This window comes from Thunnus albacares, chromosome 12 (genome assembly GCF_914725855.1).
Source record: "Thunnus albacares chromosome 12, fThuAlb1.1, whole genome shotgun sequence".
Taxonomy (NCBI): domain Eukaryota; kingdom Metazoa; phylum Chordata; class Actinopteri; order Scombriformes; family Scombridae; genus Thunnus; species Thunnus albacares.
The window spans coordinates 3,127,030-3,140,401 of NC_058117.1; the positions used below are offsets into that span (position 1 = coordinate 3,127,030).

Sequence of the window (13,372 nt, forward strand, 5' to 3'; positions counted from 1 at the left end):
ATTCTCAGGTTGTGGCTTCGAAAGGATACAACACCATACTACCAAAAAAAATCAGTTATCTCTACAGTAAATCTTTACATTTTCTATTGATCAATTTACCATCTTTCTTATATAATTAAGAATCCAATAAATTTAAAGGACAGTTTGATAGGCAGTTAGTCAATCCTGTAAGAAAGGTATTTTCAATCCCCCGTGGTACATGATGTACACATACCACAGATATTTGACCATATTTGACAAAATTTCTGCTGCTGACAACCTCTTTACAGGAAGAATCCTCAATATTTTGCTGTACCGAATATTACCTGTAGGGGGCTCCTTCTGTGCAAAAGTGTATTTAAAAGTTTATGAGAAGCTACTATAAACCTTCAGTCTTCCAACTGTCGACAAATCTTTCAACGTTACAGTCTTTTTAGTGCCAATGTCCCTCTTTTAATCACTATACTTCCACCACAGCTCAACAGGGAAACACTGTCTGAAGAAACACAAAGAGGGAATTTGATGCTAAAAAGACTGTAAATGTGTCAGATATCTACTTGATATGACTAACTCAGACTGATGAAGCCTCATATAAGCTTCACATCAACTTTTAAATGACTGTGTGGACACACTGTGGATTTTGGCCTCCATCACTTCCATTGAAAGCACATTTGAAGAGGATCTTTTAATAGCCAGTATGAACAGGAGGAATGATTACAGTGAGGAAAACCTCTGTCACTGTTCATATGGACACCTGACTGCTGTTTTAAGACACACTTGAAAAATTATGAACTTATCCTTCTATGTTGAAGACATAATGTGGAGCCTATGAAAAGTCTTTAGCTATGTTTCACGTAGCCGATTACAGATAATTACAGAATTAGCTGAGTTTATGACTTCACTCCAATTAACCTCGTCCAAATTAATTTCGCAAGTTTCTTTCCTACGCTGATTTGGTCTTTTCAGGTTTCTGTGCCAGAAAGAAAACGGTTTCTTTTTTTAACAGGAATTCCTCCATACATCGTAAAGAAAGCATATTGCTTAAACCTGTTAATATATTATAAAACCGCGGATTTGAAGAAATGAATGAAAAGGTTGATGCGTGCTGACAACCGAGCACTGTGTTTGTCTCATACAGGTCTTTGCTGTGAGGAAGTGGGCGTTTACATGGAGCACGTGAATGCATCATTCAGTAAACGTGTTTGTGTTTGTCTCTCCGCCCTGACGGTCCTGACAGCTAACCGACCCTGCAGCACACACACGGAGCGGCACGTTAGCTAAACACTAAAATGAGGGAGAACAGTGTGCCCCGAATTTTTATAATCATCTTATGTGCGCTGGTTTTTGTGGCCGTTTTAGTAATTAACGGTCTTGCTGGAGCGGGCAGAGGTGAGTGAAAATAACGTCACATAGACAAGAACGCTTTTCACTGTGCTGCAGTTAACGCTAACTTCTGAAAATCTGTCGATACTGGCGTATTAACAATGTTTTCATTATGTTTAAGCCGACATAACTAACGTATTACGACAGATGGGATTCATTTTCTTCCTCTGGTTACGAAACTGAGTTTTTACTGGGAGGGAGTCTCCAAGTTAATGATCTGTTGCTGGCAGTTCGTTATGTTGTTACCGTTGTTACACAAAACAATGATGAGTTATTTCCATGAGTCGGCCCGTGTAGCTAGCTCACTAGTTACATAATTAGCTCGTTATCCAACGTTATATATGAACAGAAAAGGCTACTTTTTACTAGAAAAACCTCGTGTTTAGTTTACAGACTTATAAAGATGACAAAGACGCTCATTGTACGGCATTAAAGGGTCACTTCACCCAAATTACAAAACTAAAAAAATAAAATAAAAGCCTTTATCACTTACCTCTAAGTATTAACTAGCTATGTAGATTTGTTCGGTTTTGTTTTGGTTTCATGAGAAAAGCAGATACATTTCTGAGATTTCTACCTTCACTCTAATTCAATTTTGGGAATCGAATTTCGTTTGTGCAGCTCACAGTGTTGGAAAATGATCAAGAACCAAACGAAACATGTCTGACTACAGACATCATGATCAATAGTTTTAATTGGTCCTACTTTAATAAAAGAAATGGTCCCTACGAACTACTAGATTGATAAGAGGGGAGTGTCTGGTGTGTCTTACGCTAACTTATGTTTTTGGAGGAAAAAATCAGTAATCCTGAAAAGGGAAAAAATATGCCCTCGTCCATGGGTGTGGCAAACATAAATTTAATGACGGGCATTCTTTCCTTTCTTCCTCAACATTTTTCAAGAGTAGATAGTTAGTTGCAGTGTCATAATGTGGTGTTGTTGAACCTCTGGTTAACTTCAGATAATGAGAAATACCAAGCGATAAAACAGAAAGTTAGAATGTTAGATGTTAGAGTTAGATGATCGATGGAGGAGAACCAGTATCTGTCCGTTTACTCTTAAACTGTCCAGACTTACCCTCAAAGTGTACTTCTTGTTATCTACTTCTGTAAATGACACCTGTGGTTAAGTCCCCTGAGCGTTTTATATCCATTACTGTCCCTAGATGTGTGTATTCATTTACAACTTCACTACATTCATCATTCACAGCAACTTGTTGGTGTGACTTTCTTCTTGTTTCTTCTTAGTTTTTGTTGTATTTAGCAGATGAGTCGCCAGTCAACTAACTCATCCACACACCCACAATACTACATTCCATCTCCAGTGATCAAACCAACAGCTGCTGTGTCATCGACAGATTAAACTTTAAAAACATCAGATGAGTTACCCTTATATTCATGTGTCTCTCCCATATGGAGGCTCTCTGTTAGTAATCATAGAGGTGACACTGCAGCTTTTACACTAACACACTGTAATGTGTCAATCAAAAAGGACTCCATCCATCTGATGATTCAGCTAATCACCTATAGATGTAACAGCCTTTCCATTAAAATACTTGGTCTTATAGTATTGATTGAATACAGATGTAAAGTCTATAAACATAACACTGACATGTTGTATGTTGTATTTTTTTTAAACAAACAATTTGTTAAAGGCTTCTACTTGTGGAATGAAATATTCCTGCTTTTAATTTGTGCACACAAATTATTTATATTACTTTTTACACCTGAGACTTACCAGGATAATCAAATAATATCCTGCTATTTTTCATAGTTTGGGAGAGGCAAGGAAAATCTTAATCCTACGGCACTTAATGACTTTTTTCACAATAGTGTGCCATCAACCTGGCAGTCTGAGGAAGGCCCTTTCCTGTTTCAACATGACAATGTTCCTGTACACTCAGTCAGGCCCATTATTAAATGTTTTTCCCGGTTTGGTGTGGAGGAACTGGACTGGCCTGCACGGAACACATTTGGGATGAACTGGAATGCTGATTGTCCCTGTTGTTTTCCAGGTCCCTTCCATTCTTCAACAGGCAATGTGTCGGCCCGCTATGAGACAGATCTCACTCCAGCTGGCTGGACCTTCTCTATCTGGGGTGTTATCTATACCTGGCTCACCCTGATGGTCATATACATCACTTTATATGCTTTCAGAGGGTAAACTTAGATCAGAATGTACTCATACAAAATATTTACTCATGCAGTCTGATTGGACTCAGACCAACATGTAGATGAAATTGATATTTCTTTTTCTGTGAATAGATCCTGGGCCCAGTGTCTGCTGCCATATGCCTTCTATTTTTGCTGGCTGGCCAACATGGTGATGAACATGATATGGCTAGTGCTGTGGGACAGAGAGTACGTATACTGTTTCTACTTATTAGTTTATTTATTTGCACAGAAAAAAAACAAAAACCACACTGAAAACAAAGAAAAAATGAAATAATATATATGTATGTATGTATGAGTGTGTATATATTATAATATTTGGGTATAACTGGGGTGAGGACAACTGAGGATGAGTGGAGGGTGTTAAGGAGAGTAGGATAAAAAGGGCAGCAAACACCCTCAGACAAATCACAAATTAACATTAAAATTAATTTAGGCAGCAATACACTAGCATTGAGGAGAGTAAATTTTGTGTATGTTTAAGATCAAAATGGATTATGTTCTCAAAGGATCGGTTCGCCCAAATTACAAAAAAAAATAGTGTATATACAGTTGTATTATTCAGAGTGTTTGGTTTAATGCGTCCAGATTTTGAGATATTTGTCACCCAAATACAAATTTCATTTTTGGTGCTCCCACCATCACAAAAAATACATTTGAAAACACATTTTAAAAATTCAGTATTTAAAAGTGTAACAGCAAACCCCTTTTTAGTAAAAGTGGAACGACTTTTAACCTGAAGAAATAGTCCCTATAAAAACAGTTGACAGCGTGTTCTCTCAATTATCCAGAATAACATAGACATTGTTTCTGGAATGACACATCATTGTTTTTTCAATGCTTTGAGCACCACAAACAAAACTCCACTTTTTTTTATATTGATTGATCATTTATTGAACCGAGACCATTTGGAAATTTAGCTACACCTTTGTTTTCCTTGCTAATGAGAGAAGCTAAGTTGGGGTTGTGGGTTGATTAAATTAGTATTACCTGAAAAGAAGAGGTCTAGGTCAGGTGGTCACAGTCATTGATATAAATACAAAGTAAGAGTGGCCCAAGACATGAGCCTTGAGGAACTCCTTGCAGTATTTGTTTTTAGGCATTGACTACACAATTATGAACATCATTATATAGCTACTGGTATAGGTTACTGGGGAATCCATACTAATACAGCAGTACTGTACGTTATGACTAACCATATCAAAAAGATTGGATATTTTTAAAAATTCCCTTCATAAATTAATGATTATTCTAGACTTGTAATGAAATCTCCACTTGTAATAAAACTGTTGACCTTTAGACTGCTGATATGATGCATTGATGGTCCCTCTCTCTCTCTTGCAGGTTGATGCTGGCGGCTCTGGTTGTATTAATCCTGATAGCAATTACCAACTACTGCGCCTTGTTCTTCTGTTGCTTTGCCACAGATTACTATGGACTCTGGTTACAGACTTACTATCCCAAAGACCTGGCCTGTCTCAGAATACTGGTAGGCTACAGTGTGTGCATGGACAGGTGTTACGCTTTATTCAACACATTGTTAAAGGAAATCACATTGCATTTTTTAAATATTACAAGATTATAAATTCAGTATGATTGACAGATTTGAGTTAGGAACACTCATCATGTGTGTCAGTATCATACATACATACATTATCGGTGCATTACCATAGCAGTACTTGCTCATTGTCCCCTCTGAATAATGTCATTTTTATCTATGAATGTTCATGTGTTCAGGTCCAGAATGGTTTGGCTCTCTACACCACTTGGACATCCATCGCTTCTCTCATCAACTTCTCATTGGTTCTCCACATGTGGGGTGTGGTCAGGAGCACAGCAGCAACAGCTTCTCTTTGCATCCTGTTTGCTGAGCTGGTGGGATGGTAAGCTTTGATGGGAAGAGGTTGAATGAGGGGCATCTCCATGTATGGCAGAGGGGCAACACATTCAGGAATACTAGAAGATGATTTTGTTCATCATGAACTCATTGAGAATTTTTTTAAATTCACATTTTTTTTATTAGCTTTTACAGTCGATACAAAAACATAGTGCAACATTATTAGATTAAATCAATGAAAAACAGGTAGCAGATTAACAGAATGATAAAAAGTAGCGAAAATAGAAACGAAAGGAGGGAAACAAAGTATGACATAAATACACCAAACTCAGGGTAGCACATTTTTATTATAAAAATAAAATAGTATGAGTATTTTTGCTTCCTGTTGTTTTTCTGTCTTTATACATCCAAAAATGAGACCAACTTCATAGAATGTCCCTTGGTAATTATTAGTCCTTGCCATTAAAGATTCAAGAGTCAATGTCTTTCATTAATTTTAACCATTTAGCCAAATCAGGTCTTGTCTGACTCCAATGACCTTCCTTCCAATGTCAGAGAACAATCCTTTAAGAACCAATAAAGCCAAGTATGCAAGTCCAAATTGCTGTTTGGATTTATGTGGTGACAAGAGAGACCTGTCTCCTAATAAACACAGCTGGGGAGATTCAGGCAATGGTTTATGTAATCACTCTCCAATACTTTCACCCATTAAGAGTTTAACTTAAAACATTGAATTGATGGAGATCAAAGTAGATTGTAGCTGCTGAAGGTATAGGGAATCTCATTCTGTCTTTTGCCATTATTGTAATATAAAGGCCTTAAGGAAGAAAGTAATAATAAGTAGAAAAGTAATATGTTTTCTGATATATAGATGTGATTAAAACTGTGGTAAAAAATATATATATATATATATTTAGAATTTTTGGTATGAGACTGGAAATATTAATACAACAGCTGCTAATGGAAGTTGGAAACTTTGGTCAGTCTTCCTTTTGTTACTTATTGCACATGTGATCTGTATCTGGGGATTTACTGCAATCACAATGCAATTGAATGGATACGACCACATCTGGGGGCAGTCCAGAACACTTTTTAATATCATGACTTTCTCAGCAGAGGAAAGATAAGTGGAGCCCATACAGTAGCAGCACTTCAGAGAACTGCTACAATGTGTAAGAGGAGGGTCACATGGCAGAAGGGTATAGCCAAGGTAGTACTAGTGCTAGCAAGTCAACATTGACTACAGAAAACAAGCCTACAGATGCCGTAGACTATCTGTGTGACACGCCACCCTCATATTGCTCATTGTGGCAATCCCTGAAGAATATCTTATATCAGTTATGCTGACTTGGACCTAGGGCTCAAGACTAACACAGTCTGTAGGCTCAAACTGTTCATGATAAAGTCATTACTGATTTAAAAAAACAGTAAGATCAGTCAGGCTTATTTATGAGTCCATAGTTCAGCTTGATCATATATCTGCTGTGGCCTGAAAATAATGCATTTGTTTTGCCTTTCTGCCTCGACCGCTGCTTAACATTTAATATTGCACAACATGAGGAACAGTTGCAGTGATTCAGTAGTGTTTGTCTTTTGCAGTGGTGACCAGAGCTTTGATTGCTTTGTCGATGTTTGCAGGTTTATCCTCGAGAACTGGGTGCTGGACCGCTGGGTGCGTAACATCCTGACAGTCTACCCTGTGGTGATTGTGGCTCTGGTCGGAAACATCTTCAGACATTTTGACCCAGCTGACCCCACTCCGAATTCTGTCTTCACTGGTGAGTTTAACATAACTACTGCAACTGGATCAATACCAGACTGTGACTTCACCAACACCTGCCCTGTACCATGGATGCATTATAAGATCTGGATACTGAATTCAAGGATGCCGCCAAAAAAAAAGTTTCTAGCTTCCGGGTTTACTTCTGGGGGTATGCGGGCCACTAGTAGTGTTTCTCTTGCTGGTCTTGTCCGTGAGTTCCCACTTGGCCCATAGACTTTACACTGTGATAACATCATACATTTTAAAAAAGCTTTTCTCAGCTCGAGGAAAGTTTTATAAATATAAAACCTCCATGGATCAAATATTCATAATAGAAAGAGTCATAATTGACCTTATTTGCAGTTTGAGATGTCCTGTCAACAGTTTTACAGGCGTTTCTTTTACACTGGTGGTCTATGTGGAAAATGCTTTTTGAGCCACAGGGGATTTTTCACTGCAATACCACAAGTGGCCACCAGGAAAAATTGGAAGCAAGGCTGAACAGCAGCGCCCAATCCAGCTCTTACAATACATCCACGCCCTATACCCATCTTTCTAGTCTAACAAGCTAATTAAGTGACTTCTTTCCACCTGACATCAAAACATCATAGTATGTTGCCTTTCTGTATTCCCCAAAATGATTTTTTTCTACTTTTCCCTCTTCTTTTTGTCCTATCAGTTGTAATGCTGGTGTTAGCATGTGTCCTGCTGGTGTTCCGAGTCTGTAACGTCATCTGGAGAAACATGTGGCGGCCCCTCTACTCGCCAGGCTCAGCACGGCTGCTGGTATCACCCCTCGACGGCAGAAAATTCAAGATCCTATCTTAAACAGTAGGAATGTGTACGTTACCTCCCGTCCCTGCTGTATACACTTTGATTGACATGGTTCACACAAGCCACTGTTAGGTTCAGGGGGGGAATTTGCCACTTTTGATATGGAGTTTTACACTCGTTAAGGTGTTCAACTGGTAATTGATTTGCCTAAACAACATGGATGAGAAGTGCATTTCTTTCAATGGACGGTTTGAAATAGGTTGAAAAAGAAAACAAAGGACAGAACAGAGAAGTGTTTACAGATCAATGGGAAGGCATGAAAACCTCTTCATGAGCTGCAATGCTGACATTCTGAAACACTGTTTTTAAAATGAAAATCATCAATGTAAAACTACTTCTAATTACCAGTATTATTGTCTATATGTAAAGTACTTTATATACAAACACATACAAGTGATTTGACAACCACTGTTCTGTATTACTATTTTTAAAGTAGTTATATTGTTGCATTCTTGGCTTTTTTAATTTTGTATTCATACAGTGGCAGCAGACTATAGACTATCAATATCTGTCGGCACTCTGACAATATCATTTTACTAAGCAAACAGTAATCTTTTTAAAAGTACCTTGAGCTTTGTTTGATTCATTTCATTTGCCAATAAAATTTCTCAGATCTAATATCCATCTGCCAGTCTGAAAATCTGTGATATCAAATGCAAAAAACAGTATGTGCATAAATGAGATGTTTCCCCACCATGAAAGGATTAGTTAGGTTGAGACCTTGTGTTACTTTCTAAAACTGGGACCTGGGAACAGACTTGAAGATTATTAAGGTTATAATCTAGAAGACTATATAACAAGTTATATCTTCCGACATGCACACTGGGGTCCTGACAGTCAGAGGCACATATAAACAGCTGAGTTAATGCAGAGGTACTGTACTTGTCTCATTCGGGGGGTCACACTGCATGATGTCCTACTACCTCACAAAGTCGTTTAAAACAGTTGTCCTCCTTGCCACTCTCAGAAAAATAAAATTTCTCCTCTTTTTTTGCTGTCAGCGTGGCCTGTGAACGGCAACACCGGTCTGTCAGTGGGTCGGCCACTTTAGTTCAGACTGAAATGTTTCAACTATTAGCTTGATTGCTATGACGTTCTGTCTAAATTCCTCACTGTCATCGTCCCTTTTCCGGTGAATTGAGTGTCAAGTTTGAGTTTCAACTCCTGCATGTCATATCAACGCTTGCATTTCACCACATGTAAAACTTGCGGTTCTGTAAAAGAGGAACCAGGAAACTGCTCTCAATGCATGTTTGAGAGCAGGAGGACACAGAGGTTGTTTTCAGGTTTGGCTTCATTCCAGAAAGAAGAGAAACTTGAACTTTAACTGCCAGTGTGTTTGAAAGGAGGAATAAGATTCAAAGGGAAGAGTTAAATACTTGTACTGTAAAACACATGGTAAACATAACACTATCAATGGCAAGTTGGATTATACCGTTATATGCATTCTTTCTTCTTAAGAAGCTTTAATCAAAGTATTTATTATTTTAAAATATTTTAGGATCATGACATAAACAGTGAACCTATGATCATGAAACACTGCAATGATCCTCAGCTGTCTTTTTTTATGGAGAAGTTGCCAACCAGTCGCACATTAGATTTACTATGTTAAATGGATATTGACAGGTGCAACAAATACAAACAGTATAAAAACATCAGTGCAATTTACTTTAAATGACTTAAAGCTAGCCTATGGAACCTTGGCTGAACATCAGCCTTCATTAGTCATAAGTGACAATTATGTGATAATAGCGTTAAAAGTGTTAAAACATAGTTTAAGTGGAGAAGAGTCATAAAGATGGTGAACTGACTCAAAAATATCAGTAATATCTATTTAAATGTGCTAACATTAGCCACCACAAGTAAGGCTGTAGCTGCCAAACCCTCTAATGAATGGAACTGAGTATGTGTTCATTGCTAATGAGTTGAACTTTTCATTTATAAAGGTCTCATTGTGTTATTTTGTTTTCCAAAACTTTCATAGTTTTGCTTTGAATAAAAAAGAAATGACAAGGAAGTACTAATCCCTTGTGCTGGTTAAGTTTTCAGTTTTTATTTTCTAAACTTTTTTTTGGGTGTCAGGACATGAAAGTGGAGTTGAGGGAATAGACTAAAGGTTGGTAAGAAGAAAGACTAAAAGGCCAGATTTATATCTGAAGGTAGATTGACTCTATTCTTAGATGCAGGCTGGACTGGAGACAGTAACTGAAGTGGTGCAACATTTTTATCTCTGCTTTGATTTTATGATTTTGTTTTTCCTTCCTGTATCTTATTTGCTTCTGGCATAGACACCGAATAGTAGATTGAATTTAAAATGTCTTCTCTCTCTGTTTCGTATGTTGAGTTAATGTTTTACTGTTTCACACTAATGAAAGAAGAAACAGAAACAGTGAATCAGCCAGACACACAGTGGGACAGACTAACTGAAGAAGGTTGTGTGGGATGGATTAAGTCCACTGATGTTAGCACGAGTACAAACAGGTTGGGTTGAAGAAATTACGGCATGTGTCCATGTGACTGAGTCCATGTAGACAGCACACTGTAACACAACAGCATCAGTATCCAGGGAAACAACCAAAACACATTATATGATCTCTTTGCTGCATTCTTGGGAGGAAGATAAATATACACAACAGTATCTAACTCACATTATTTGATGTCATCTTACCTCTTTCTTCTTTTCTGTAGATGTTGGTTAGGCTGCTATATCATGTTTAACCACACACACACACACAGGACAATAAGCAGTCTATAAACCAGAGGGGGGCTGTTTCACACATTTGAGGAAACTCAATGAAAAAATGAGGATGATATGGCAGCAACAACAGCTTAAGTTTCTTTAATAGACACTGTGTGTAAGGGGGCCACAAGGGGGTCCAGGATTGTTGCTACATGGGGAATTGGCCCCTGCCTAGAACCATCACAGCAGGTAGACCGATAAATCAGCCAGGCCGATTATATCCTCTGTAGAAAAACACAGGTTGGTTTAACAAGCAGCCAGTCTGCAGTTTGGAGGTATTTACTGACCATCAACAGCTAGTTTAACGTTAGCATCAGTGACTATATGTAATCCTTTCAATGAAGCTGCTTTGTTCTCACAGTCTCCAACTATGAACTAAACCAGCAGATCCCTGAATGTAGTGGTTAGCATTAACAAGCCAGCTAAGAAAACACAACATGTAAGTAAGACAACTTTGGAGTTACCTGGAGTCTTATGGTGGAGGCTAACTACATCCACCTCCAGGGAATACACCAAGCCTAGCAGGTACCTGACCAACAGATATCAACTCTTTGACCCCCAGACAGCCAAAGTAACAGAGTGTTGCTGGGATCAGTAACTGTGATGTAAATACTGAATTTCAAATTTTGATGCCTCACACTACTGTTACTGAAAAAATACATTACTGTGCGCATCTCAAAGTAATGTGTTACTGCTCAACATTGATGTTGGCCGATAAGTAAAAAGAAATTGCAGTGTGGAGATGCCAGACTGGGTTTGAGGTTATTTACAGGCAGGGGTCTGTATCACATAGTTTTTCCACCAAATAAAAAAAATGTCCCACTCGGTATCTTAGACACAATTCTTTTAAAAAAAAAAAGACTAATATAAGGGATCCTTATCAAGACTGTTGTATGTTATGTAAAAATTACTATTGGCCAATGTATCGTCATTGTATTTTTTTTAAACACACAAAATCAACATCAATATTGGCCTCAAAAATCCAGTATCAGTCAGGCATAATTCTAAGTTTGAAAAGTTATTCCCAAGTAGAGTGTTCCTGGAGTTCATAAACTGTTTTGTTCAACTTTCCATTCCCAAACTAGTGGGATGTTATAATTGACATAAACAGACAAAGCACTGATGACGCTTTGAAAGAGGATGTGAATGAATGAAACATGAGAAAGAAGAACAAAAATATGCATACACAAGAGAATATCATGCAAAAGCGGTTAGGACTGTAAAGCTGAAATGAAAGCTTGGGCAGGAGAGGGAGAGGATGGAGAATTTGTTTTGGAGACTATAAATATCCTCATTTCCTGTATAAAGCATGTTCTAGTGGAGCACTTGGTTGTTGATATCTCCAGTCATAACTGTGTCATGTAAGACTTGTCAGTAGCCAGATTAATTTCATTTATGTGTCTTAAACCTGAGTTATGTGTTTTGACATCGTACATTACAGAAACTGAGCAATCATAAATGTAGTTTGTGGATGACTTTTAGTGATGATGACATTTTTATTGTTGTGTAATGCATCCAACCAGGCCCAGCACCACATGGGATGCCACAAATGATTGTAATACAGATCCAGACTTTCTTAATTTCTATTCAGTTTTAGTACCCAACTGAAATTTGAATGATCACTTGTGTTGTCATTTCACAAGCATTTAAAACTGCATCAACCAATGTTTAGTTATCAACACTGAATCTGATAACTGTAACGAACAAGGGTTTCTTAAAAAGCCGATGTCATCGGATCTGTTGCTGGGAGTTTTTGTTTGCTTTGCTCTCCTGCCCTCTAGTGGTCAAAAATGCTTAATGTAGATTTATTCACTTTTATTTGTACTACCAAAGTCCACTGACTTTACAGAGCTTTAAAGCACATCTGAAGACTGTGAGATGTGGTTAAGTGGACCTTGAGTTAAGGGTATTTTGTCAGATTGTAGAAATGAATGAATAGAATGGGATGTGAATGTGATATGCAGTGGGTGAAGGAGAAAAACAAAGACAATGTGATTATTGCCTCCAGTTGTTTGTATCAAGTTTGTTTCATATTGTACACACTGCCTTAAGGGCTTCTGTGTTTGGATTCCAGTGCATGTATGTGTGGAGGTCACTGAAGATGACTACTGACTAAATAGTCAATTAAATCACAGTTTTGGGAATTGATGTACAGGTTTCATTAAGGAAACCTGAGGTCAAAACTCTTAAGATGTTTTGTTTTGCTGTTTTATTGGCAAAGTGTGCAAGCATACAGATGATGTGTCTTGGCGTTTGTTTCCACAAACTCAACATAGAAGAATAAAGATAAAACAAAAGTAAGGTAATAACAACAAATAAACAAAATAATAGTAAAATTAAATCAAAAGATTTAAATAATACTAAACACTAGAAATAAGCAAAAACAGGACAAAAAAACTGGAGCAAAACTGCATGGCTGCCATCCGCGCCCATTAAAGGACAGGTTCACATTTTTTCAAGCCTTTCTCAAAAGCAAACTGACATGCCAATGTGTACATTGAAACTTTTTTCTTGCTGTAATAATTCCTCCTATTCATACTGGATATTAAAAGATCATTTAGTGGGGTTTCCACTGTAGTTTTCTGCCATCTATTACTACACACACCAGTCCAGTAGGTGGCGGTAGAGCACCTACAAACTGGTTTACCAACCGCCAACAAATCCAA

At 37.7% G+C, this 13,372-nt stretch overlaps 1 protein-coding gene across 1 annotated transcript; it reads left to right on the top strand.

Moving 5' to 3' along the window:
• Window positions 1–1,184: 1,184 nt before the first annotated feature.
• Window positions 1,185–8,584, top strand: LOC122993603. The gene is made up of 7 exons (XM_044367908.1): window positions 1,185–1,368; window positions 3,377–3,521; window positions 3,627–3,722; window positions 4,878–5,022; window positions 5,271–5,416; window positions 7,009–7,148; window positions 7,812–8,584. Exons 1-7 carry the CDS (start codon window positions 1,269–1,271, stop codon window positions 7,958–7,960), a joined length of 921 nt encoding a protein of 306 aa, XP_044223843.1. The 5' UTR covers window positions 1,185–1,268; the 3' UTR covers window positions 7,961–8,584.
• Window positions 8,585–13,372: the final 4,788 nt, after the last annotated feature.